General features: G+C 36.2%; 1 protein-coding gene across 1 annotated transcript in view; it reads left to right on the top strand.

Moving 5' to 3' along the window:
* syne1b (spectrin repeat containing, nuclear envelope 1b) overlaps positions 1-25,116 on the top strand; it is a 329,470-nt gene that overhangs the window by 291,044 nt on the left and 13,310 nt on the right. The window contains exons 135-146 of the mRNA XM_017351755.4: positions 2,305-2,455; positions 3,445-3,627; positions 6,410-6,547; positions 7,045-7,236; positions 9,535-9,862; positions 11,707-11,775; positions 14,309-14,451; positions 16,777-16,903; positions 17,117-17,328; positions 19,543-19,743; positions 21,843-21,971; positions 22,066-22,278. Coding sequence (XP_017207244.3) covers positions 2,305-2,455; positions 3,445-3,627; positions 6,410-6,547; positions 7,045-7,236; positions 9,535-9,862; positions 11,707-11,775; positions 14,309-14,451; positions 16,777-16,903; positions 17,117-17,328; positions 19,543-19,743; positions 21,843-21,971; positions 22,066-22,278 — 2,086 coding nt within the window. The remainder of the gene's footprint in view (positions 1-2,304; positions 2,456-3,444; positions 3,628-6,409; positions 6,548-7,044; positions 7,237-9,534; positions 9,863-11,706; positions 11,776-14,308; positions 14,452-16,776; positions 16,904-17,116; positions 17,329-19,542; positions 19,744-21,842; positions 21,972-22,065; positions 22,279-25,116) is intronic.

The following is a 25,116-nucleotide window of genomic DNA, read 5'->3' as shown; positions in this document are numbered from 1 at the left end:
GACCTCTGACCTGATCAATAACTGCACAACATTTGGACAACATTAACAAAACAAATTCAAGATGTAGACTAAACTGCATGTGCAATTAAGTTAAATTTGCTATAACTGTCACATGTAGAGTGAGGTGTAAAATTAAATAAACAAAGTAGAATACAACATTACATTTGCAGCAGATCTACTCAGGTTGTATCAAAGGTTTATTTTCTAAACATCAGAACTAATTATGCATGTGTCTATTGTGCATGCAGTTACAGTCAGAAATATTAGCCCTACTGAATATTTTCCCCAATTTCTGTTTAACCTATTTAACACATTTCTACACATAAAAGTTTTAATAACTCATTTCTAATAACTGATTTATTTTATTTTTGCCATGATGACAGTAAATAATATTTTACTAGATATTCTTCTGGTTTGTTCTGTAGAGAATCTAGAAATATATATATATATATATATATATATATATATATATATATATATATATATATATATATATATATATATATATATATATATATATTGCTTAAGGGGGCTAATAATTTTGACCTTAAAATGGTTTTAAAAATATGTAAAACTGCTTTAATTCTAGTCGAAATAAAACAAATACAACTTTCTCCAGAAGACAAAATGTTATAGAAAATACTGTGAAAAAAATTATTGCTCTGTTAATTTCATCATTTGGGAAATATTTGAAACAGAAAAGAAAATTCACAGGAGTGCCATCAATTTTGACTTCAATTATATGAATAGAATCAGATATGTTTCAGTCACCAATTTAATTTATTATTATTAATAATAATAATAATAATAATAATAATAATAATAATAATTCCTCACCATTATATTGTGCTTTTCTGGGCACTTAAATCAATTTACAAATTTTGAGGGAATCTTCTTCTCATTTAGAAAAAATTGTCCTTATATAGATAAAATATGCAAACACTGCTCCCTAAAGTTAGTTTCTCAGCCTGGTGTATACATATACATGGTTTGCAATGGATTATACGTAATTATTTATAAGTGCATCTTATAATATGGATGATTTACAGTGGTCTCTCGTTAATCGTGGGAGTTACGTTCTAAAAATAACTCACAATAGGTGAAATCCGCGTTGTAGTCAGCTTTATTTTTTACAAATATTATAATTGAATTTGCTCGAAATAACGCAAAAACTACCAATTTTCACTTTTTAGTGAGATACAGTATATGTGTCCTAATAGTGTTTTAGCAGTGTGGACACATATACGACTGTCAACAGCTCAAAAAATGTGTTTTGGTGTTTCGTGACCCTGTAAACCCCCTCACTAAACACTTAATATGCTTTTCTCAGACAGGCATTAACATCTTCACACTTTTCTCTTTTGTTTAAACATTCTCAAGAGTTCAAACCTTCGTAAAAAAATCAGTCCAGTATTATATATTGAAACCAAAGATTAAAACCTGTTGTCAGATGCAAACATTCATCGCTGTCAGCAAAAGGTTCATAAAGCTTTTTAGCTTTTGTGCAGATAATGTTGGCATCCAGCGTAATGTTGATTTTCCTGCAGTCATTGATCCACAAAGCTAAAGCATGTCTAATTGCACTAAAAAAATCAGCGAAACTGCAAGGCCACAAAAGGTGAACCATGTTATAGTGAGGGAACACTGTAAATCAGCTCTATGTAAGCCAGTTATCTTACTTTTCAATGAAAGATCGCACATTACATTGTTGGATAAAGCCCGCTTAGTTATACACTGCCCATTTTGTGACCATGTCCAAGATTTTATTAAAAATGAATATTAGTCATATTGAATACTATAGAACTAGTAAGATGATGGTATGCTTAGTTTTATTCTATATAATGTTATAATCTATATACTATTATTTTTTGTAATTTATTTTATTTAAAAAAATTATTAATATTTTTGTAATTTAATTATTTTTTATATTATTTTGATTTTTATATGTCATTTTATGTTCTTTTTGCAATTTATTTATTAGTATTTATTATGCTTCTGCTGTTTCTTTAGCATTTTAGCACTATAATATTTACACTTCATCTAGTTATCGACCCTTTAATTGGGTGAAGAGCCATATATGGTAACTTCATTGACATTGTTTACAATTTTTAAGTAATAAAAAATCATATTTTAAGTCAAATGTCCTGTTATACTCCTCATTAACAATCCAAGAGTATTTCAATGAGTGTCCTATATAGCGAAAATAAAATTATTAAATTATTTAAACAATAATGTCATAACAATAAACCCTTGTGTTTTGCATTTTCTAAATGACAACTATACATTTTCTTTCTCATCTATTAGGATTGAGGAGACGTGGCGTCTCTGGCAGAAGTTTCTGGATGATTACTCTCATTTCGAGGAGTGGCTGATGTTGTCGGAGAAAACAGCCGCTTTGCCAAACTCTTCAGGTGTCCTTTACACTATTGCCAAAGAGGAGCTCAAGAAATTCGAGGTGAGCTTCATATACACTTATTATTATTTCCTTTAATTCAGACTCTTAGCACACATCCAAAAACATGCCAAATTACAAAATACAAAAAAAAAAAAAATTAACATATACAGTGAGGGAAATAATTACTGAACACGTCGTATTTATTTCCTGGGAATAATATTTGTAAAGGAGCTGTTGACATGGAATTGAACCAGATTTGTGTAAAAACCTAAACAATACAAACATAAAAATAAAACAATACTAAAAAATCTAAAAGAAAAAAACAATGGAATGACACAAAGAAAAAACACTGAACTACTGTAATGTATTTAATACTTTATATAAAAGGCTGTTTTGGTGCTGGCAGATTAAAGACGCCTCATATGGAGAATAAAGTCACATGCATTGCTCAGGTGTGAGTTTTTCACAGACTTCAACAGAGTGGAAAAATCTTGATGGTTCTGTGGGTCTCGTCTTTCAAATCCGATCTTAATTTTGTATTTTCTATTGGATGCTAGTCAGGTGAGTGGCTGGGCCATTCTACAGCTTGATTTTCTTTCTCTGAAAGCATTTGAGAGTTTCATTGGCTGTGTTTTGGATCGTTGTCTTGCTGAAATGTCCACCCTGGTTTCATCTTCATCATCCTGCTCATGTAGATGTTGGACTGAAGTAGCTGATAATCATTTACACTGAGGAAGTGCAGAAGGGTTACTAAAGAACTACTGAGAGATTTCAGCTGCTGCCTGGGCTTTCACTGCCTTTCTACACCTCCCTTTCTACATGTGTTCATTAATTTTTCCCTGCGTCTTTTTATTTTATCATGCATATTATTATGCATAACTTAATTTGTTAACTAATTAGATTTGTTTTCTTATATATTGGTTGTTACCAACATCTGGTGAACATTTCAAGTCAACAACACCACTGTTATACCATACAATCATACACTGAATCAACATAGCGTCAGTGTAAAGTCTGATAGTATTAACACTCTTTAATCTACTTTATAGACGTTCCAGCGGCATGTGCATGAAAGTTTGACACAGTTGGAGCTGATCAACAAACAGTATCAGCGACTGGCACGTGAGAATCGCACCGATGCAGCCTGTAGTCTGAGAGAAATGGCCCACAATGCCAATCAGCGCTGGGATAACCTGCAGAGAAGAGTGTCATCCGTCCTCCGGAGACTGAAGGTACAGAGACTATCAATAAGATGGTAGTTAATCAGTCTTGAGTTCAACACATGTTTTAATAGCACAAAACTGTGAATGTGTCTTATTTTACATTTGTACTAAACCAACAGAAATTAAAGGTGCAGTAGGTGATCTAACCGGTTAGCATAATATCTTTGAAACACAGTCCCTCCCCTGCCATCCAAAGCCACGCCTCCTGAAGTCATGAAGGCACGTTAAAGATGACAGAAACCCACTAGGTCAGGGGTGTCCAAACTCGGTCCTGGAGGGCCAGTGTCCTGCAGATTTTAGCTCCAACTTGCTTCTACACACCTGCCAGGAATCTTCAAGTTAGGTCATGTCATTCACCAGTTAAAAAACGTTATAGTACTTTATAATACTACAAATGTTAACGAAAAACTGTATTATATCTAGCATATTTACAGTTGTGTAGCAAGCAAAACTTAATAATAGCATAATGTGCAATATTTCATGCATGCAACGATCACTGGTCTCACTCTCTCACACGCTTTGTCTTAAAACCAATAAGTAAACCATACTTACATGCTATTTCAGACCGAATATTCAAAGTAACCTGGTAAACAGCACAGGCTGTCATTGTTCAAAAATGAACCAATGTGATGTGAATGTAAAACCAACTCCACCTCAGTAAAGCAGGCTAAGGGAATAGCACTATTTACTGATGTTTTGTTGTTAAACTAAATAAAAATCTACATTATCGATGCTGTAAAACAGGGGTGCTCAATCCTGTTCCTGGAGATCTACCTTCCTGCAGAGCTCACCTGCAACCTTGATTAAACACATCTGTCTTTAATTACCAAGTGCTCCTTCAGATCCTATTTAGTTGGTTTAGTTACGTTTGATCAGGGTTGGATCTAAACTTTGCAGGAAGGTTGATCTCCAGGAACAGGGTTGAGCACCCCTGCTGTAAAAGGACCTTATGATCTGAAAATAATCACATCGATCTTTCACCAGAAGATTTTAGTGACTGAACAACACTGTTATTGAATACAACCCACTCGTAAAACAGTACAATCTATAAAAGCTTTGCATGACTAAAATAGTTTTAAAACATAACATTACCTGTCTAAAAGAAATACTTCAGCCATGGTGTCGTCCTTCCTCCAGCGTGTAAAAGTAACTCTTTACCGCTGTCACTCAGAGCTAGGGGTGGCCACCATAGACACAGTAGGCTTTTCTCATATGTTTGCATTTGAAAACATTATTGGTTGAGTTTAAGTCAGCAGTTTGCTGGTCTAGATGATCTGTACAAAAGCCCCACTTCATGGTGGACATGTTCAAGAAGAACGTGTATCTGAAACGTACAATACATACTTCAGATTTGCAAAAATGTAGACAGCACCCTCAAGTGGATTTATCATTTGAAATGTGCACCGAAACGTACCTGGAGCATCTTCTCAAACTTTTGAGATGATATTCGGCTCAGTTGGCATTTCTGTGTGGAGTTTGCATGTTCTCTCTGCCTTCGCGTAGGTTTCCTCCGGGTGCTCCGGTTTCCCCCACAGTCCAAAGACATGCTGTACAGGTAAATTGGGTAAGCTAAATTGTCCGTAGTGTATAAGTGTGTGTGTGAATGTGTGTGTGGTTGTTTCCCAGAGATGGGTTGCGGCTGGAAGGGCATCCGCTGCGTAAAAAACTTGCTGGATAAGTTGGCGGTTCATTTTGCTGTGGCGACCCCGGATTAATAAAGGGACTAAGCCGACAAGAAAATGAACGAATGAATAAACAAATAGTATAAACAATTAGGTAAACACTAAGTATTGCATTGGTAATATATATTGTCAATTTTAAAAATAGGGTGGTGAAAGTGAGAAATTAAAATTTGAGTCGGGTGACAAAAGAAGTGAGGATTCACATGCAGTTTTTTAAGAATCGTCATGCAGGCAATGGTCAAGAGGTACAAACAGGAGCATAAGGGCAATCCAGCAAGGGTCAAACATGGAAAGACTACACCAGGAGAACGCTGAGTCAGGGGCCCACGCACTTTGGAGGCCCCCAGAAATATTATTATGGGCCCATGGCCCCCCAAACCCCGTCCCCCTCTTCAGTTTCATCCGCTACAAACAAACACCTACCCCCCTCCCTCGCTCTTAACTTTTGTTCGCAACACCCTTCCCCTGCTCTTCACTTTCCTCTACGACACCCCTCGCCCGCTCTTCACTTTCGTCTGCGACACCGCCCCACCTTCCCCCCTCACCTTTTCTTTACTTTCATCTGCGACAACCAAGACCCTGCGCTTCGTAATATTACAGGTGAACAACAACAAGACACACCAGTGTGTGAGAATGTGTGCAGTATACAGTCTGTGTAATCAGTCTTTGTTGAGCTTCCAGCTGTGTGTGTGCAATCATCAGTGATCCGGAACAGGTGTGCAAAAGTTGCATGACGGGAGTTGTGGTTCATATCAGTGGCAGACTTGTAGTTTTGGTAATAATGAATGTTCTCCAGCAATCTATAAGGGTTAGATCGCCGGTGATTGTGACTTAAGCATTATTATTAAATATATGCAAAACATTTTAAATATTTATGTATTTAATAAAGCTTTCTTTCATGTACACTTTCGTACACTCATTCTTGTATGTATTTATATAAAACATATAACAGTTATCCTTATATTTCTTTAATCATCAAATAATTACAAAATTGTGTGCATTATGTACTAAATAATCAAATTAGATCTGGAATTTGGTAAAACGGGTAAATACAAGTAAGTGGTTATTCTTATTTGAATGAGTTTACATGTTTGTTTTGTCTCCTGCAGCACTTTATCAGTCAGAGAGAGGAGTTTGAGACGGCGCGGGACTGCATCCTGGTCTGGCTGACGGAGATGGACCTGCAGCTTACCAACATTGAGCATTTCTCTGAGTGTGATGTCCAGGCCAAAATCAAACAGCTCAGGGTGCGTCTCTGACCTTTACAACTGCACATCTGCTCCATGTGTCTTTTCTTAAAGGGGTAGTGCAACGAAGTTTGATGGCTCATTTGCCATGCACAGACTAATGCATGTAACATTTCACTTCGTAAATATCAGTGAAAAAGTTGTCTCATTCAAGCATGCACACAGTCATTTTTTGTTTTTAGATCAGATTAGAACACGAATAAACCAAAACTTCCAATCTGACTAAAATTTAATTCTGATCAAAACAAAATTAAGGTGTTTACATGAACGTTTTTGAGTCCGATTAAACCATCAATCCAATTATTTTGGTGCAGGTAAATGCAGCCATTGACTACTATAATAGAAAAAATGCTATGGGAGTCAATAGCTTCCTGTTTCATACATTCTTCAAAATATCTTCCTTTATGTTCAATAGAAACTTAAATGAAGAGTAAATGGTGACAGAATCTCATTTTTTGGGTGAATTGTCCCATTAAGGAGTTTTTCGTGCTCTGCAGGCGTTCCAGCAGGAGATCACACTGAACACGGGCAAGATCGACCACATATTCCTGCAGGGTGAAGCTCTTCTGGAGAAAAGTGAGCCGATCGATGCTGCTGTGATCGAGGAGGAGCTGGAGGAGCTGCAGAGATACTGCCAGGAGGTGTTTGGACGTGTGGAACGATACTACAAGAAACTTATACGATTACCGGTTCGTTAAGTGATCAGATGTTTGTTTTTTTACTGAGTGAACTTGGAGCAGTTTTGGTATCTTTTTCCATTTGTTTAATTTTCTTATTTATTTTTATGATATGTCTTAATATGTGTCTATATGTTTTTTCTTTTTTTTTGTGGACAGTCATTTCAAATATTCATTCATTTATTGATTAATTCACAATTTATTTAATTTTCTTTCTTTCATTCATTTTTTATTCATTTAGTTCATTAATTGTAATTTATTCATTAGTTTTAAAAAATTCTTTGTTTCCATTTATTCCATTTTCTTTTATTGATGCTTTTTGTAATGAGTCTTTTCCTTTTCAATGATTTATTCATTCATTAATTGATTAATTTATTTATTCTTTCTTTCTATATATATGTGTATTTTTATTTATTAATTTATTTTATTTAATACATTTTTTGCATTGTATTATTAGTTTAATTTATTTTAATTGATTTATTTATTCATTTATTTGCATTGTCTTTTTATTTATTAATTTAATTTATTCATTGATTTGATTAATTCAATTATTTTAAATAATTTATTTATTTTTTGCATTGTCTCTTTATTTATTAATTTAATTAATTTATTTCTTTTAATTAATTAATTTATTTTTGCATTGTCTTTTTTATTTATGAATTTAAGTAATTTATTTATTTTAATTTATAAATTTTTTTATATATATTAATTTATTGGTCAATTCCTTTATTTATTTATTTTTCTTCAGTTTTTTATTCATTCAGTTATTCATTAATTTTAATTTATTCATTCATTTTTTAAAAAGTGTTTGTTTCTATTCATTTCATTTTCTTTTTTATTATAATGTGTCTTTTTTATTTCTTTACCTTTTTGAGTAGTTATTTTAGAGATTCATTTATTTATTGATTTATTTATTGTTTATTTCAATATGTGATTCATTCAGTTATTCTATGATTGTTATTTATTCATTTGTTTAGACTGTGTTATTTTATTGCTTTTTATTTTGTCTTTTTTATTTAATTATTTCATGGATTTTATTTTTTTGCATTGTCTTATTTATTAATTTAATTCATTTATTTAAATTAATTTATTTTTAGCATAGTCTTTTAAATTTTCTTTTATTTATTGATTAATCCAGTTATTAATTCTTTCTTTGTTTCTTTCTTTCTTTTATCTTTTTTATCAGTTATTCATTAATTTTGATATATTCATTTGTTTATTAAAAAGTATTTGTTTCCATTCATTTTATTTTCTCATTTATCATGATGTGTCTTATTTATTTCTTTACTTTTTTGTGTAGTTATTTTAGTTATTCATTTGTTTATTAATTATTAACTTAATATTTCATTCAATTTTAATTCATTCAGTTATTCTTTCGTTTTATTTTATTTGTTCATTCAAAAACCTTGTTATTTGATTTTTTTTAATTTAAGTGTAAATAATATATAACTTGTTGTTGTTATTATTTTTTATTTATTCCTTTATAAATTTTAAATGTATTTATTCATGTTTTTTTCACTTAACAACAATCAGGGGTGCCCAAACCTTTTCGTATAAAAGCCCAGAAAACAAATATCATTATGAGCTGTGCCCCGAAGGTAAATACAATAAACTGTATTACAGTAAAGTTGCCATGGGTAATTTCCTTATTTCATAGTATTTAAAAAACATTCCTCATCATGTTAACTAATACAGTATAACTCTAAGGTTATAACTTATTGCAATAAAAACAGTGGAGTTCAATGCTGAAAACACTAGTCATGCAGGACCTGCCTTTGCCTTGATTTGCTCACCAAAGTCTCTGCATTGTCCTCTGTCCATTAGGCATGTACATTTAAACTAAATCTGAATAATTTACTATTTTTAATTGAAAAATTTTAATTTCAATTAGCTTTTAACAATAAAACAAACAAACAAAACATTACAATAGATTTGAAAAGACAATCTCTATACATTATTCAGTACTCTCTTCTCAGATGGGATGGCGGTCCCTAGTTTGGGCATCTTTGATTCAGACAGTTTAAGTTGTTTTTTATTATAAAATAATTTTAATATTTTTATATTACATTTAATATAATATTATTATTGTTGTTGTTATTTTTATTTACGGATTCAGTTGTTTATTAATTAATTAATTTTATTTTAATTTAACAATTATTTATTGATTCATTCCTTTAATTTTGTCTGTTTTGCATCCGTTCATGCGTTTCATTTATTTGACGCACATTTAACTTAAAACTTAATTCATGTAATATAAACATTTAGTTAAAGTTTCAGTTCCGATTGACATTCCTATCCTCCTTTTTCCAGCTGACGGACGATGAGCATGACGTCTCGTTCTCAGACCGGGAGTTTGATCTGGATGAAGCTGCTGACGTGTCCAGCTTCCCCTGGAGCGAGCGTTTGGGGGATGGTTTTCTGTCTCCTCTGCCATCCTCCAGCCGATCTGCTCCGCTGCGGGCCGAACGCTCTGGTCGGGACACTCCGGCCAGCGTCGACTCCATCCCACTGGAGTGGGACCACGATTATGACCTGAGCCGTGGTCTGGAGAGCGCCAGCAGGGCCCTCTCCTCTTCCGAAACAGGAGATCAGGCAGAGGATGATGGGTACCTGCAGGGCTCAGCATCTGCACTCTCAGGTCAGTTGGAGCTTTTATTTTGCATTAAACAGAATTTAATGTCACCTTACTGTGCTTTATACAATATAGATCGTATGTTATGTTTAGAAATTTCTATTTTATTTACTTTGATTTAATATAAAAGGTATGCTCAATATTGGGATTACATTGGGAATATTGGATTTTCTCCGCTATTTTCAAACCCTTTTTGGTTGAGCTTCTGATTAAAAAAATAAATAAATAAACTGAACTGCTGGTACAGACTTCTTGCCAGTCGACTATAGCATTCTTTATCTGTATGGTTTCTAGAGTTGTGGCAAAAAATCAATCGAGAAATTGATTCTGCACCGATTCTGAGCTTTCCAAAATGCATCTCTATTCTCTTTTGAATAGATTCTGCTGTTAAAACTAGCTTAGAGAGTCATCTGCTTTTTAAAAAACTAGCCTAGAGCGCCATGTGCTGTAAATAAGCACCTAGAGTGCAATCTGCTGTTAAAAAGACTAACCTAGAGTGCCATCTACTGTTAAATAAGCGCCTAGAGCGCTATCTGCTGTTAAAATCTAGTCTAGAGTGCCATCTACTGTTAAATAAGCACTTAGAGCGCCATCTGCCGTTGAAGAACTAGCCTAGAGCACCATCTGCTTTTAAAACTAGCTTAGAGTGCCATCTGCTGTTAGAAAAAAACCTAGCCTAGAGCACCATCTGCTGTTAAAACTAGCTTAGAGTGCCATCTGCTGTTAAAACTAGCTTAGAGTGCCATCTGCTGTTAAAACTAGCTTAGAGTGCCATCTGCTGTTAAAACTAGCCTAGATCGTCATCTGCTGTTAAAACTAGCTTCGAGTGCCATCTGCTGTTAAAAACTAGCATAGAGCGCCATATGCTGTTAAAACTAGCCTAGAATGCCATCAGCTGCTAAAGACTAGCCTAGAGCACCATTTGCTGTTAAAAACTAGCATAGAGCGCCATCTGCTGTCAAAAACTAGCATAGAGTGCCATCTGCTGTTAAAAACGATCTTAGAGCTCCATCTGCTGTTAAAAACTAGCCTAGAGCAGCATCTGTTGTTAAAAATTAGCATTGAGCACCATCTGCTATTTAAAACTAGCCTAGAGCACCATCTGCTGTTAAAAACTAGCCTAGAGCAGCATCTGCTAATAAAAACTAGCCTAGAGCAGCATCTGCTGTTATATACTAGCGTAGAGCACCATCTGCTGTTAAAAACTAGCCTAGAGCAGCATCTGCTGTTAAAAACTAGCCTAGAGCAGCATCTGCTGTTAAAAACTAGCGTAGAGTGCCATCTGCTTTTAAAAATTAGTATAGAGCGCCATCTGCTGTTAAATACTAGCCTAGAGCAGCATCTGCTGTTAAAAATTAGCATAGAGCGCCATCTGCTGGTAAAAACTAGCCTAGAGCAGCATCTGCTGTTACAAATTAGCATAGAGCGCCATCTGCTGTTAAAAACTAGCCTAGAGCAGCATCTGCTGTTAAAAACTAGCGTAGAGTGCCATCTGCTGTTAAAAATTAGAATAGAGCGCCATCTGCTATTAAAAACTAGCCTAGAGCAGCATCTGCTGTTAAAAACTAGCGTAGAGCGCCATCTGCTGTTAAAAATTAGAATAGAGCGCCATCTGCTATTAAATACTAGCCTAGAGCAGCATCTGCTGTTAAAAATTAGGCTCAAAATCAGTTCAAGAGTCAATAGCAATGCGTTTGAAACAAATCTCAGAATTAATATTGAATCAATTTCTCTAATGATTTTTCGTCATGTTTCCTATAATCCTGAATCTGATGGTTAAATCAGCAGATTTTAGTGTGGTTCAGCAGTCAGTCATGTGTGTATTGTATGCATATATATGTTTTTTTCAGATGTAGTGATTCCAGAGAGCCCTGAGGCGTTTCTAAAGCTTACTGAGCAAACTCTGAGATCCAGCGCTGGTAGGCAACAGAAATCTGGGACTCATTTACTAGTCTGTTGCCTGATCTTTAGTTTCTACTCACAACCTGAATTAAAGCACAAATCCGCGTCAGCTGTGTTTCTAACCCTTCTCTTTTGATTTGTGTTGCTTCACATGGTTTAATCGGTTTTGCAGTGTTTGCATGTCGTGTCACAGGTTGATGCCCACTCTGAGTTCACTCTGGTCTTAGTCCTTGGTTTCTAATGCTTTTGGATTTCTCAATCAACAGCATTACTCACAGTATTTTACAATCAGAGCAAACTGAATTGCAAAAAAGGCAAATAAATACAGACCATTTTGAGGCATGTAAACAATAACAATGGTCCTAACATACTTCCTGTTTTACATTTTTAATTTCTATAGCTTTCGATAATACAAAAAAGCCACATGTTGTTAAATAATGTTATTATAGCTTTTTTAACATTAAGTTATGATTGAAATGCCTCTTGTTACAGTTATGAAGTAGTATGATAACAAATGTTCATGGGCCAATGACATCACCACATTGAAATGGTCTGTATGATTAAATGATGTGGCTAATCAATTAAAATATTAGTGGTTGACTGATGTGGGTTTAAGAGCCAGTGGTGATATAAAGTATTTTATCTAGGTCACAAAGTCTTAAACATTTTTCATAAAAATAAATTTCATAAAAACACATAAAGGTTGAATTTCCCTTTAAAATAAAAAATATTTTTTCCCATAAAGAAATGGGAAGACTGTTCTGATTTTCTTTAAATTTCATATTATTTTTTATGACAATTTAACACATTTTTATAAAAAATTTTCAAAGATTATCAAAAGCATATTTTTTTGAAATAGTTTGTTAAATACTTTAATCATTATTATTTAAGTACTATTATAGTATGAATATTTTATTTTGAAAGTAAACTTATTATAATTGCAAGTTTTACCTTTAGTAATTATAGTACATGGGCGTCAAGGTGGCGCAGTTAGTAGCACAATCGCCTCACAGCAAAAAGGTCACTGGTTCGAGCCTCGGCTGGGTCAGTTGGCATGTCTGTGTGGAGTTTGCATGTTCTCCCCGTCTTGGCGTGGGTTTCCTTTGGGTTCTCTGGTTTCCCCCACCGTCTTAAGACATGCGATATAGGTGAATTGGGTAAGCTGAATTGTTCGTAGTATATAAATGTGTGTATGAATGAAATCAGCATTACACTACCTGACAAACGTCTTGTCGTCAATCTCAGTTGTAAGAGCAACAAATATTAACTTGACTTCTAGTTGATCATTTGGAAAAGTGGCAGAAGGTCAATTTTTCTGGTGAATCATCTGTTGAACTGCATCCCAATCATCACAAATACTGCAGAAGACCTATTGGAACCCGCAAGGACACAAAATTCTCATAGAAATCAGTCAAGTTTGGTGAAGGAAAAATCATAGTTTGGGGTTACATTCAGTATGGGGGCGTGTGGGAGATCTGCAGAATGGATGGAAACATCAACAGGCTGAGGTATCAAGACATTTGTGCTGCCCATTACATTACAAACCAACGGAGAGGGCAAATTTTCCAGCAGTATAGCGCTCCTTCTCATACTTCAGCCTCCACATCAAAGTTCCTAAAAGCAAAGAAGGTTAAGGTGCTCCAGGATTGGCCAGCCCAGTCACCAGATTTAAACATTATTGAGCACGTCTGGGGGTAAGATGAAGGAGTAGGCATTAAAGATGAATCCAAAGAATCTTGATGTACTTTGGGAGTCCTGCAAGAAGGCTTTCTTCACCATTCCAGATGAATTTATTAATAAGTGATTTGAGTCATTGCAGAGATGTATGGATGCAGTCCTCCAAGCTCATCATTTCTGTTTTGTCTAAGCAAAGTCAGACCTTCCTGTCCTAATTAAATTATTCAAAATCAAGGCATGATCATATTATATTTAGTTAAAATAAGCGTAATCTAGAGGCCTTTGCCTTTCATATAAGCCACTTCTAATACCAAATGATCAACTAGATGACAACTTATTATTTGTGGTTCCTAAAACTTGGATAGGTGACAAGACTTTTCTCAGGTAGTGTACATAAGGGTTTTATAAATAGTACACACATTAAATATTTTTGCAGTACAGTAAATACGGATTCATATCACTGTACAAAAATATGATAATAATGTATAAAGTCTTATATTTCAGACGTAGCCCAAGTAAAAATGACAAGTATCAGCCAATCACTATCAAATCTTCATTACACCAGGTCATCATTGCAAATGCACAAATAATATATGAAGGTGAACAATAATTAATCACGTTCATTGAAATGTTATGACAGCAATGCCATCATAAAGAGCATTTCATAAGTAGACTCTGAATGTAATCTGCTTTGACTAATGATAAATTGTATTAGAAGCACATAGTATGTTTGACTAATGAAAGAGTAATGTAGTGAAGTGCATCTCTTAACATTCACTGCATCAGGCCTGAGAACATCAACACGGGTCAGCCACGAGCAGATGCAGCTTCAGTTGTTTCTGCATTGATATTTGTTCTGCTGTTCCTCCACAGGTGACGCCGGATCTCTGGAGACTCACATCCGACAGCTGGATAAAGCTCTGAACACCAGCTGTTTCCACCTGCAGCAGACGGAGAACATCATACGCAGCCGAACGCCCACCGGCCCCGAGCTGGACGCCACATACATGGGTTATGTGAGTGACAGTCCTGTATGCATCTGCCAAGGTTACACTAGGCATGGGCCTGTATAAGATTCTAGTGATATGATAACCTTGGATAAAAATATCACGGTATTGTGATTATTGCTCTAAAATATGTTCTTTTAAAATGTCTGGGTAACAAACAACTACTGTTTTCACCATTAAACACAATATAATGTATTTTAAGAAACTATTTTAAAGCAGTAAACAAGTCAGGCTGAATAATTACAATAAATTATTGACTTCTGCTGCCTTCATTAGTTTCAAAAACACAGATTTTTTACAACTTGAAAAGAAATCTTTTTTTTGGGGGGGGGGGGGGGGGGGAATACAGTGTGGCACTGCACTGTTCAGGTCTATAGCATGCTTGGATGTTGGTTTATAAGCGCTTTTTTTTTTTTTTTGGTAATGTTTCCTGAATCATATGCTGACTAGTAGCTTTTGATGTGGAGGGTCCAGCAGCTGGAGATACTGTTGCCCTAAAACACTAAATAAAATAGTTGTAAAAAAAGAACTACATATACCGTAGGAAGTAGGAACGGTATAACAGAATATTTTAGCAGTTTTAAAACCTTGACTTTTACAAAGCATGGTAAACCTTAAAAACCGGTTATCATCCCTTGCCAAGTTCACACCAAATGTTAAGCATTGCATCACTTGCTCTCGATTACCAGCGGGATGTTTTTTTGCCACACGTTTTCCACTTGAGTTGAATTTTTCTGTGGGATTGAGGTGGATGCCATTCATTTACTTTAACTTTGTATGTAATCTACTCTAAGTGAAGTTTTTAAACTAATTTCGAGAGGAGCACGTGATATAATTGACTGCAGCTGGCCACCTATCTACACTCATTAGTTAGCCAATCAGATATATCCTAACCCACTATAAGTAGCCTAGCTAGACATTACTCCCTTATCTTCGTTTTCCGAAGAAACCCCCCATCCACCCCTTTCTCCTCCTTTTCTCCTTTACAAAAAGGGGAGCTCTCGAGAACCACCTGATCTCGTACTCCCCTCACATGCTCTATGGACCTGGCGGGAGCCCTGGGCTCAACTATCTCTGAGCTCAAGGTTCTCTCCTGGGACAGCATGCCAAACCTGCTTACAGCTGTCAAGCAATATCTAAGTATGAACTCTTGAATCTACAAATATTACAGTTGAAGTCAGAATTATTGGCCTTTCTGAATTATTAACCCCTGTATATATATATTTTTTTTTTTCCTGAATTTCTGTTTAACTGAAATAAGATTTTTTTTTCAAAACATTTCTAAACATAATAGTTTATATAACTCATCTCTAATAACTGATTTCTTTTATTTTAGCCATGATGACAGTAAATAATATTTGATATTCTGTAGACAATCGAAAAAAATTTTGCTCTAGTAGGGCTAATAATATTGACAAATTATTAATATTCTTTTCAATTAAAAACTTCTTTTGTTCTAGCTGAAATGAAACAAATAAGACTTTCTTCAGAAGAAAAAATACCATAGGAAATACTGTGAAAAATTCCTTGATCTGATAAACATCAATTGGGAAATATTTGAAGAAAAAAAAAATTCACAAGAGGGTGAATAATTTTGACATCAACTGTACATTTGCATTGTTAACCCAACATTAGTATAACCCAACTGTACTTACAGGGAAATGTGCCCCATGATGCTTTGCTCAAATTATGGAAGCAACTTCTGTTAAACTAAACAATCAGTGAAGTTTTTTTTTAAACTGGGTAAACTCAGATGTCGTCATTCTCCTCACAGTTCATTCATTCAAAGTCAAAACGAAACTTTTTCATTCATTCACTCATTTATTCATTCCTTTTTTTTTTTTAATAATTAGGGGTCACCACCACAGTATGAACCGTCAACTTATCCAGCATATGTTTTACGCAGCGGATGCCCCTCCAGCTGTCTAACCTTCCAGTTAAAATTAACAAATTACTTTCATTTTATAACCACAAAAACTTAAAACTACACTTTTTTTACAGCAATATCACAAACGCATACATTTGAAGATGAAATTATTAGCCTTCCTGTGAAATGTTTTTTTTTTATTATTTCCCAAATTATGTTAAACAGAGTGCATTTCTAAATTAAAATTTCAATAAAGGGATAATAGTTGCAACTAGTCTGCAACTGTACCCCTCAACGTGTAAGAGGATTATTTGGAGCATAATCGTATTATTAAAATTTACATGAATGGAACTCAAACTGGAAGTGCAACCCAAAATTTGAAATGCAGTCATAAAGAAAAAGGTGAATATGTTTGTTTGATTGAGAATGCACATGTAAAGCTTTTTCCTATTTTTCATTTCCCTCAGATGCGTCTCCTTGAAGAATGTCGTGGCAGTATTGATGCTGTAAAGCGGGTGGGATTTGAGCTGAAAGATGAAGACGACAAGATATCAGGCTTCGTCAATCCCAACAGCTCAGAGTCCCAAACATCAGGTTAAAAAACCATATCACACACTGCGCCATTGACATAAATACATGCAGTCTTCAAACCTCTCATTTAAACTAACGCTAGAAGTACAGTACAGCACAGCACATCAGATTGGATGTGTGGAAATATAAAATTGGAAATATCAATAAAAATTCTAACTTGAAGTGTAAGTCAGACTGTCATGCAGGCCTCAGATTGTTGTCATGTGTGTTGTGCAGGAGTGATCGAGCGCTGGGAGCTTCTGCAGGCTCAGGCTCTCAGTAAAGAGATGCGCATGAAGCAGAACATGCAGCAGTGGCAGCAGTTCAACTCCGACCTGAGCAGCATCTGCAGCTGGCTGGACCAGACAGAAGAAGAGCTGCAGCAGGAGCGGGGACTGGACCTCGGAACAGATATACAGACCATTGAGCTGCGCATCAAGAAGCTTAAGGTCTGACACTAATGTGGCATTACTTTTAAAGTCGCACTCAAATTAAACTTGAACATTTTGGGGTCCCATGAAACGTTTTTTTAGATGTTAGTTTTAAGGAAATCTTTAAGTTAGTGTGCTCCAAAACAGTGACAAAATTCACATTTAGAAGATATAAACATCCAAAGCTCGCAGTTTGTCAGTTTAATTTAAATGGATCAACAATTGTTTTCATGTCACCTCATCAAATCTTCTGGCCAATCAAATGCTCTCTAGTATCTGACATGCCCCGCCCCCTCAAGATCTCTCTCTTTTTTTTTTTTTTGATAATGAAATGCTATTGGCTGTTTTAAAAAAGGGGAAGATCTACTCTTTCCCGACCTGTCATCATGATTCAGTTGAGATTTTGTCAAACATCACATCACGAAGCACTTCACTGGAGCTTTAACACATTGTTTACACTGAGCTGCAGGGTTTAGTACAATACAGTATGATTCAGTACGGATTACCCTTTACTATATGGTACAGCGGTCCCACAAGTCATGAAATTACTGCAATATTATATAAAAAGTCTATTGTAGACATTGAAAGTCAATGAATTTTATTTCTATTTTGTCCAAGTCATAGAATATCGGATAATTTTGTCATCTAAAATTTTACTTTCAATTTATCTATATTTAATTGCATATTTATTCATCTTTTTAGGCTATATTTAGTGACATGAAAGAATTAAAAATATAGTGAATTAGCCAATTACTGTTAAGTTTGGATATTTTGGTCACGTATTTAGTTACATGCTTATTGTCTTAGATTTATGTAAACAAAACATTATTTAATCATTAATTACAAATCTTTTTGTCTGCTCTGTGCTCATTATTGGCAATGGAAATTCAGCTTTTTAATCAGGGAAAATTTGGGAAAAGTCAGGGAATTTGACATTTGGTTTAGAGTGAGAACCCTGTTGGTAGGCATGGTGTATACCAGAGCCGCATAGGCTGTTGACATAACGTATTATGTCTTTGCATGCTCAATTTTCTTCCTTCAAATGTAGACAAGTCGCAAATGTATGAAAACAGAGAAAGGGAAGCAGTGCATGCTTCCCTTGTGTTTAGATGCAACAGTTGAATGATTACAGTTTGGTATTTTGATACTTCTGTGAAAATGGAAATAAATGCTTACCGTATTGTACTCTAACTAAAACCGTACCACTCAGTGGAAATGAGCCAATAGCTAGTGTGCGCTAAAACAAAGACAACAATTGGTATTTAGAAGACATTGGCATTTAAAACTTGCAAACTGGATCAACAATGGCTGTTTCTATGAAAACATTGAGCAAATTGTGAAAGTGGGCTTCACACAGGTGTGGAGGCTGGACAGACCAGCTGTAGGAAACACTCTCTCTTCTCTCCATATGCTGAAAAATCCAGCTTAAACCAGCCTAGGCTGGTTGGCTGGTTTTAGCCGGTTGACCAGCCTGGTTTTAGAGGGGTTTTGGCCATTTCCAGGCTGGTTTCCAACTATTTCCAGCCTGGTCTTAACTGGTCAGGCTGAAAAATGACCAGCTAAATCCAGCTAAAGCCAGCTTGACCAGCCTGGTTTAAGCTGGATATAACTGGTTTTGGCTGGACTCCCAGCTTGGCTAGGCTGGTCAAGCTGGTTTTAGCTGGTCATCTCCCAGCCTGACCAGCTAAGACCAGGCTGGAAATGGCTGGAAACCAGCCTGGAAATGGCCAAAACCCCTCTAAAACCAGCCTGGTTGACCAGCTAAAACCAGCCAACCAGCCTAGGCTGGTTTAAGCTGGATTTTTCAGTAGGGTCTATATGCACCAGACACTTTCTTATAAAAACTTTATTACAAGGATCTAATAATAGTAATATTAATAATAAAAATAACTAAATTAACCTTTTTCCAGTGCTGGGTTGCGGCTAGAAGGGCATCCGCTGCATAAAACATATACTGGTTAAATTGGCGGTTCATTCCTCTGTGTCGACCCCTGATAATTAAAGGGACTAAGCCGAAGGAAAATAAATGAATAAACTATAGAATTGGCATCTATAACTTAGACTAGGCATTAATATATAGCTGCTCTCTAGTGATTTGAAGTGCTTTTGTAAGTGCCTTTAGATAAACGCATCTGCTAACAGTGATAAATTTAAGCAGTATAGAAATTTAAACAAAATACATTACCAACGCGCCAATTGACCCTCCTCTCTGTTGTCTTTGGCTTGACGCAGGAGCTGCAGAAAGCTCTGGATAAGCGTAAGGCCATCGTTCTGTCCATAAACCTCTGCAGTGCTGAGTTTGTGCAGTCAGACAGCGAGGAGGCTCGAGAACTGCAGAGGCGGCTGAAGGAGATGAACAACCGCTGGGAGAAACTCAGCAGCTCTCTGGACGAGTGGAGGACTGCGCTCCAGCATGCACTCATGCAGTGCCAGGCAAGAAACACCTACACAACAGCCCATGCTGAAGCTTTTATAGAGGTGTGCGATTAAAAACTCCATCGTGCTGTTAAAAACTAGCTTAAAATGCCATCTGCTATTAAAAACTAGCCTAGAGCCCCTTCTGCTGTTAAAAACTAGCTAAGAGCACTGTCTGCCATTAAAAACAAACTAAGAATGCCATCTTGCTGTTAAAAATTAGCCTAGATCGCAGTCTGCTGATAATAACTACCCTAGAGCACTGTCTGCTGTTAAAACCTAGCTCAGAGCGCCGTCTGCCACTATAAAACATTTCAAGAGTACCATACTGCAGTTAAAACCTAGCCTAGAGCGCCGTCTGCTGTTAAAAGCTAGCTCAGAGCGCCGTCTGCCATTACAACAATTCAAGAGTGGCATCCTGCAGTTAAAACCTAGCTTAGAGCGCCGTCTGCAGTTAAAACCTAGCTCAGAGCACCGTCTGTCATTAAAAACAATCCAAGAGTGGCATACAGCTGTTTAAAACTAGCCTAGACTAGCTTGGAGCACCGTCTGCTGTTAATAAGTAGCCTAAAGTGCAATCTGCAGCAAAAAACTTAAAAAAAAAAAGCCTAGAGTGCCAATCTGTCGTTAAAACCTTGTTAGAGCACCTTCTGCTGCTACAATACTAGCCTAGAGCGCTGTTTGCTGTTAAAAACTAGCTTAGATGGCTGTCTGCTGTTAAAAACTAGCCTAGAGCACCATCTGTTGTCAAAAACTAGCCTAGAGTTCCATTTTGCTGTTAAAAACTAGCCTAGAGCGCTATCTGTTGTCAAAATCTAGCCTAGAGTGCCATTTTGCTGTTAAAAACTAGCCTAGAGCACTATCTGTTGTCAAAATCTAGCCTAGAGTGCCATTTTGCTGTTAAAAACTAGCCTAGAGCACTATCTGTTGTCAAAATCTAGCCTAGAGTGCTGTCTGCTGTTAAAAAACTAGCCTAGAGCACTATCTGTTGTCAAAATCTAGCCTAGAGTGCCATTTTGCTGTTAAAAACTAACCTAGAACAATATCTGTTATCAAAATCTAGCCCAGAGCACTATCTGTTGTCAAAATCTAGCCTAGAGTGCCATTTTGCTGTTAAAAACTAACCTAGAGCACTATCTGTTGTCAAAATCTAGCCTAGAGTGCTGTCTGCTGTTAAAAAACTAACCTAGAGCACTATCTGTTGTCAAAATCTAGCCTAGAGTGCCATTTTGCTGTTAAAAACTAACCTAGAACAATATCTGTTGTCAAAATCTAGCCCAGAGCACTATCTGTTGTCAAAATCTAGCCTAGAGTGCTGTCTGCTGTTAAAAAACTAGCCTAGAGCACTATCTGTTGTCAAAATCTAGCCTAGAGTGCCATTTTGCTGTTAAAAACTAACCTAGAGCACTATCTGTTGTCAAAATTTAGCCTAGAGTGCCATTTTGCCGTTAAAAACTAACCTAGAACAATATCTGTTGTCAAAATCTAGCCTAGAGTGCCATTTTGCTGTTAAAAACTAACCTAGAGCACTATCTGTTGTCAAAATTTAGCCTAGAGTGCCATTTTGCCGTTAAAAACTAACCTAGAACAATATCTGTTGTCAAAATCTAGCCCAGAGCACTATCTGTTGTCAAAATCTAGCCTAGAGTGCTGTCTGATGTTAAAAACTAGCTTAGAGTGCCATTTTGCTGTTAAAAACGAGCCTAGAGCACTATCTGTTGTCAAAAACTAGCCTATAGTGCTGTCTGCTGTTAAAACTAGCCTAGAGCAATATCTGTTATTAAAATCTAGCCTAGAGCACCATCTGCTGTTAAAAACTACCATAGAATGCAATTCTGCTGTTACAAACTAGCCTAGTGCGTCATTCTGCTGCTACAAACTAGCCTAGAGTGCCGTCTGCTGTTAAAAGCTAGCCTAGAGCACTATCTGTTGTCAAAAGCTAGCCAAGAGCGCTATTTGCTGTTAAAAACTAAGCTCAGAATTTATTCAAAAGAGAAGATTAATCCATTTAGAAAATCTAAGAATGGATTTTCACCACATCTCTCGAATATGATGCAGGAAGTAATTGTTTGGGTGCTAAATTCATAAAAGCGTTGAATGTTTTTCCTAATCTTCAGGATTTCCATGAGATGAGTCACGGTCTGCTTCTGTGGCTGGAGAACATCGATCGCAGGAGAAATGAGATCGTCCCGATTGACCACACTCAGGACAGCGACACCCTACAAGAGCATCACAAAACACTGCTGGTAAGTGGTAAATCTTGCTTTACTTTTTCTATTTTACAGCATTTGGGTTACACCTTGCATGGTTTGTTTCGCTCTAACGCTAATTGTTCCTCAGCAAATCCGACGGGAGCTGCTGGATACGCAGGTGAAGGTGGCGTCTCTGCAGGACATGTCCCTTCAGCTGCTGGTTCACTCTGAGGGCAGCGACTGTCTGGAGGCCAAAGAGAAGGTGCATGTGATCGGGAACAGACTCAAACTGTTGCTGAAGGGGGTGACCAGAGACATCCGAGAACTGCAGAAAACACTGGACATCAGCAGCAGTCAGCAGGTCACTCATTGAAAACACTATAACACAAATCATACAAATTTTACAAACCCCTGATGTTAGTCTAGGGAATGGGAATAGGGAATTAATATATATATATATATATATATATATATATATATATATATATATATATATATATATATATATATATATATATATAATTAGGGCTGTCAAATTATAAAAAAATTTACATAATCATACTTTTTTTGTAATTAAACATGATTAATCACGAAATGCCGTATTTATTACAGAAATAAAAACAGGCATTTAAATGCCAAGTACAGCGGACACAGTGAACGAGGGATCCCTTCTGAATTGTCAACACGCACAATTGCATTTATGAAATTTGCTTAAACTAAGCATTCTAAAGTATGGCTGTTATTTACAAGCAAGAATTCTGACACAGCAACGTGAAGCAGGGCTCATGAAAGTAGCTTAAAGGCAGAGAATAGGGCTGTGGTTGTCTTTGACAGCTTGCGACTTAATCTGCCACTTTCACTACAGTACATTTACATGGACACCAATACTCTGCTTTTATGATTAAGATAATACTGATTAAGAGTCGACCATGTAAGCAACGATTTTTGATTACCTTAAAGGATCATGCGAGTCCCGAAACGCAAAGGTTTTTCTTTCCGTTCGCCATGCGATATCAAATTCCATTAAAACATCCTGAATGAAAACATGCTGAATAAGAGTGAACTACTGAACTGCAGTTAAAGTCTTAAGATTAAAAATGAAGCACCCGAAATTCCATGAAACTCTGGAGGAAACGCAGGATAGCAGAATGGCACTCAAGGCAAAGGGCAATCACGCCGCCCTCAAAATGAAAGTGAAAAAGAAAGTGACCGTTTTGCTGATAAAAGGACCGTGAGGGAGAGGGTGGGTGTAGCAGATAAAAGTGAAGACCGGGGGGTTCACTCACTATTCTGCTGCCCAAGGTGGCCACCTAGGTCGCCTCTATGCACACGCCGTCCCTAAACACATTTCGGCCAAAACAGAAAATAAAAAATAAAAAACTGTCACGTTTGTTAACCACTAATTTTGACAGACACCCCTATATATAATTATATATATATATATATATATATATATATATATATATATATATATATATATATATATATATATATATATATATATATATATATATATATATGGGTATAATTATATATAGTGAAATGAGTGAAGTGAAAAAGACAACCAAAGCAGATGTATAAAAATGTGACTTTTATTTACAAATCCCAAGGTGAACTAGACAATGAATTAATCAAAAATAAAAAAAAGAAGCTAAGCAAATATATACTATTTATACTATATATATAAATTTGGACTAACATAAAGATGGGAAAACAAGAGAGCTGGCAGAAGGGACGTGGGCTGCGCTACAGAAAAGAAAGCTACAAAACCCAAACGATGTCTAACTCGCCAGAAACATCTAACTAACTAAATATATGAAAACAAAACAATACACACGAAGAATCCTCCGAGTCCTAACTGTCCTACACTATCTAAAAACTACAAGGGGTGGCGCTCGCCCCTAACCTAATGTACTAAACATAAGAGTAGACCTACATGTTCCAATATGTATGTCACGTGACCTGCTTACTTGTCCAAGCCTCGTAAACAACTTAAATGAGAAATGAGACTGTATATGAAAGGCGGACGAATAACGTGAACACAGAAACGGGCAATAACAGAATACACAGTTAGACATGTTTTTCCTTCGTAACACAACGCAATCACACAGCAGTAAACAACAGAAGCAAGAGGGAAAGGAAAAGGGGTCGGAGAGTGGTTTGGCACGTGCTTTTGTGACAGATGGTCTTGGCCTATTGGATATGACGTCCGAGTGACGTCACCGGGAAGAAAATGATTGACTAATAAATCAACCAATGAACAGAACCTGAGAATATGAAGCAGATACGGGAGAACAGAGAAACAAAAAAAAACACAAAAACAGGGCACAAACTACACAAACATGTAACATTAATGCAAATAAATATGTGGATCCAAATGGGTTTAATGCAGCGGTTCTTGAAGGTCCTGTGAAATTAAAATAGATGTAGAATCAGTAGTGTTCGTTTAAAGGATATCTATAAGCTAGTGTGCTACAAAACTGTGACTCAATGTACGTTTAGCAAATATAAAACTGATATTAACATCTAAAGCTTGTATTTTGTCACTTCGCCTAAATGGAGCATCAATTATAGATAGATAGATAGATAGATAGATAGATAGATAGATAGATAGATAGATAGATAGATAGACAGACAGACAGACAGACAGACAGACAGACAGATGATAGAAAGATAGACAGACAGACAGATGATAGATAGACAGACAGCCAGACAGACAAATAGATGACAGACAGACAGACAGAAAGACAAACAGACGATAGATAGACAGACAGATAGACATACAGATAGATAGATAGATAGATAGATAGATAGATAGATAGATAGATAGATAGATAGACAGACAGACAGACAGACAGACAGACAGACAGACAGACAGACAGACAGACAGATGATAGACAGACAGACAGACAGACGGACGGACGGACGGACGGACGGACGGACGGACGGACGGACGGACGGACGGACGGACGGACGGACGGACGGACGGACGGACGGACGGACGGACGGACGGACGGACAGACAGACAGACAGACAGACAGATGATAGATAGATAGATAGATAGATAGATAGATAGATAGACGGACAGACAGACGGACAGACAGATGATAGATAGATAGATAGATAGATAGATAGATAGATAGATAGATAGATAGATAGATAGATAGATAGATAGATAGATAGATAGACGGACAGACAG

The sequence above is a fragment of the Danio rerio genome, chromosome 17, assembly GCF_049306965.1.
Source record: "Danio rerio strain Tuebingen ecotype United States chromosome 17, GRCz12tu, whole genome shotgun sequence".
NCBI classification, from domain to species: domain Eukaryota; kingdom Metazoa; phylum Chordata; class Actinopteri; order Cypriniformes; family Danionidae; genus Danio; species Danio rerio.
The sequence above is the reverse complement of the archived record's forward strand: the minus strand, read 5'-3'. Positions and strand labels throughout refer to the sequence as shown.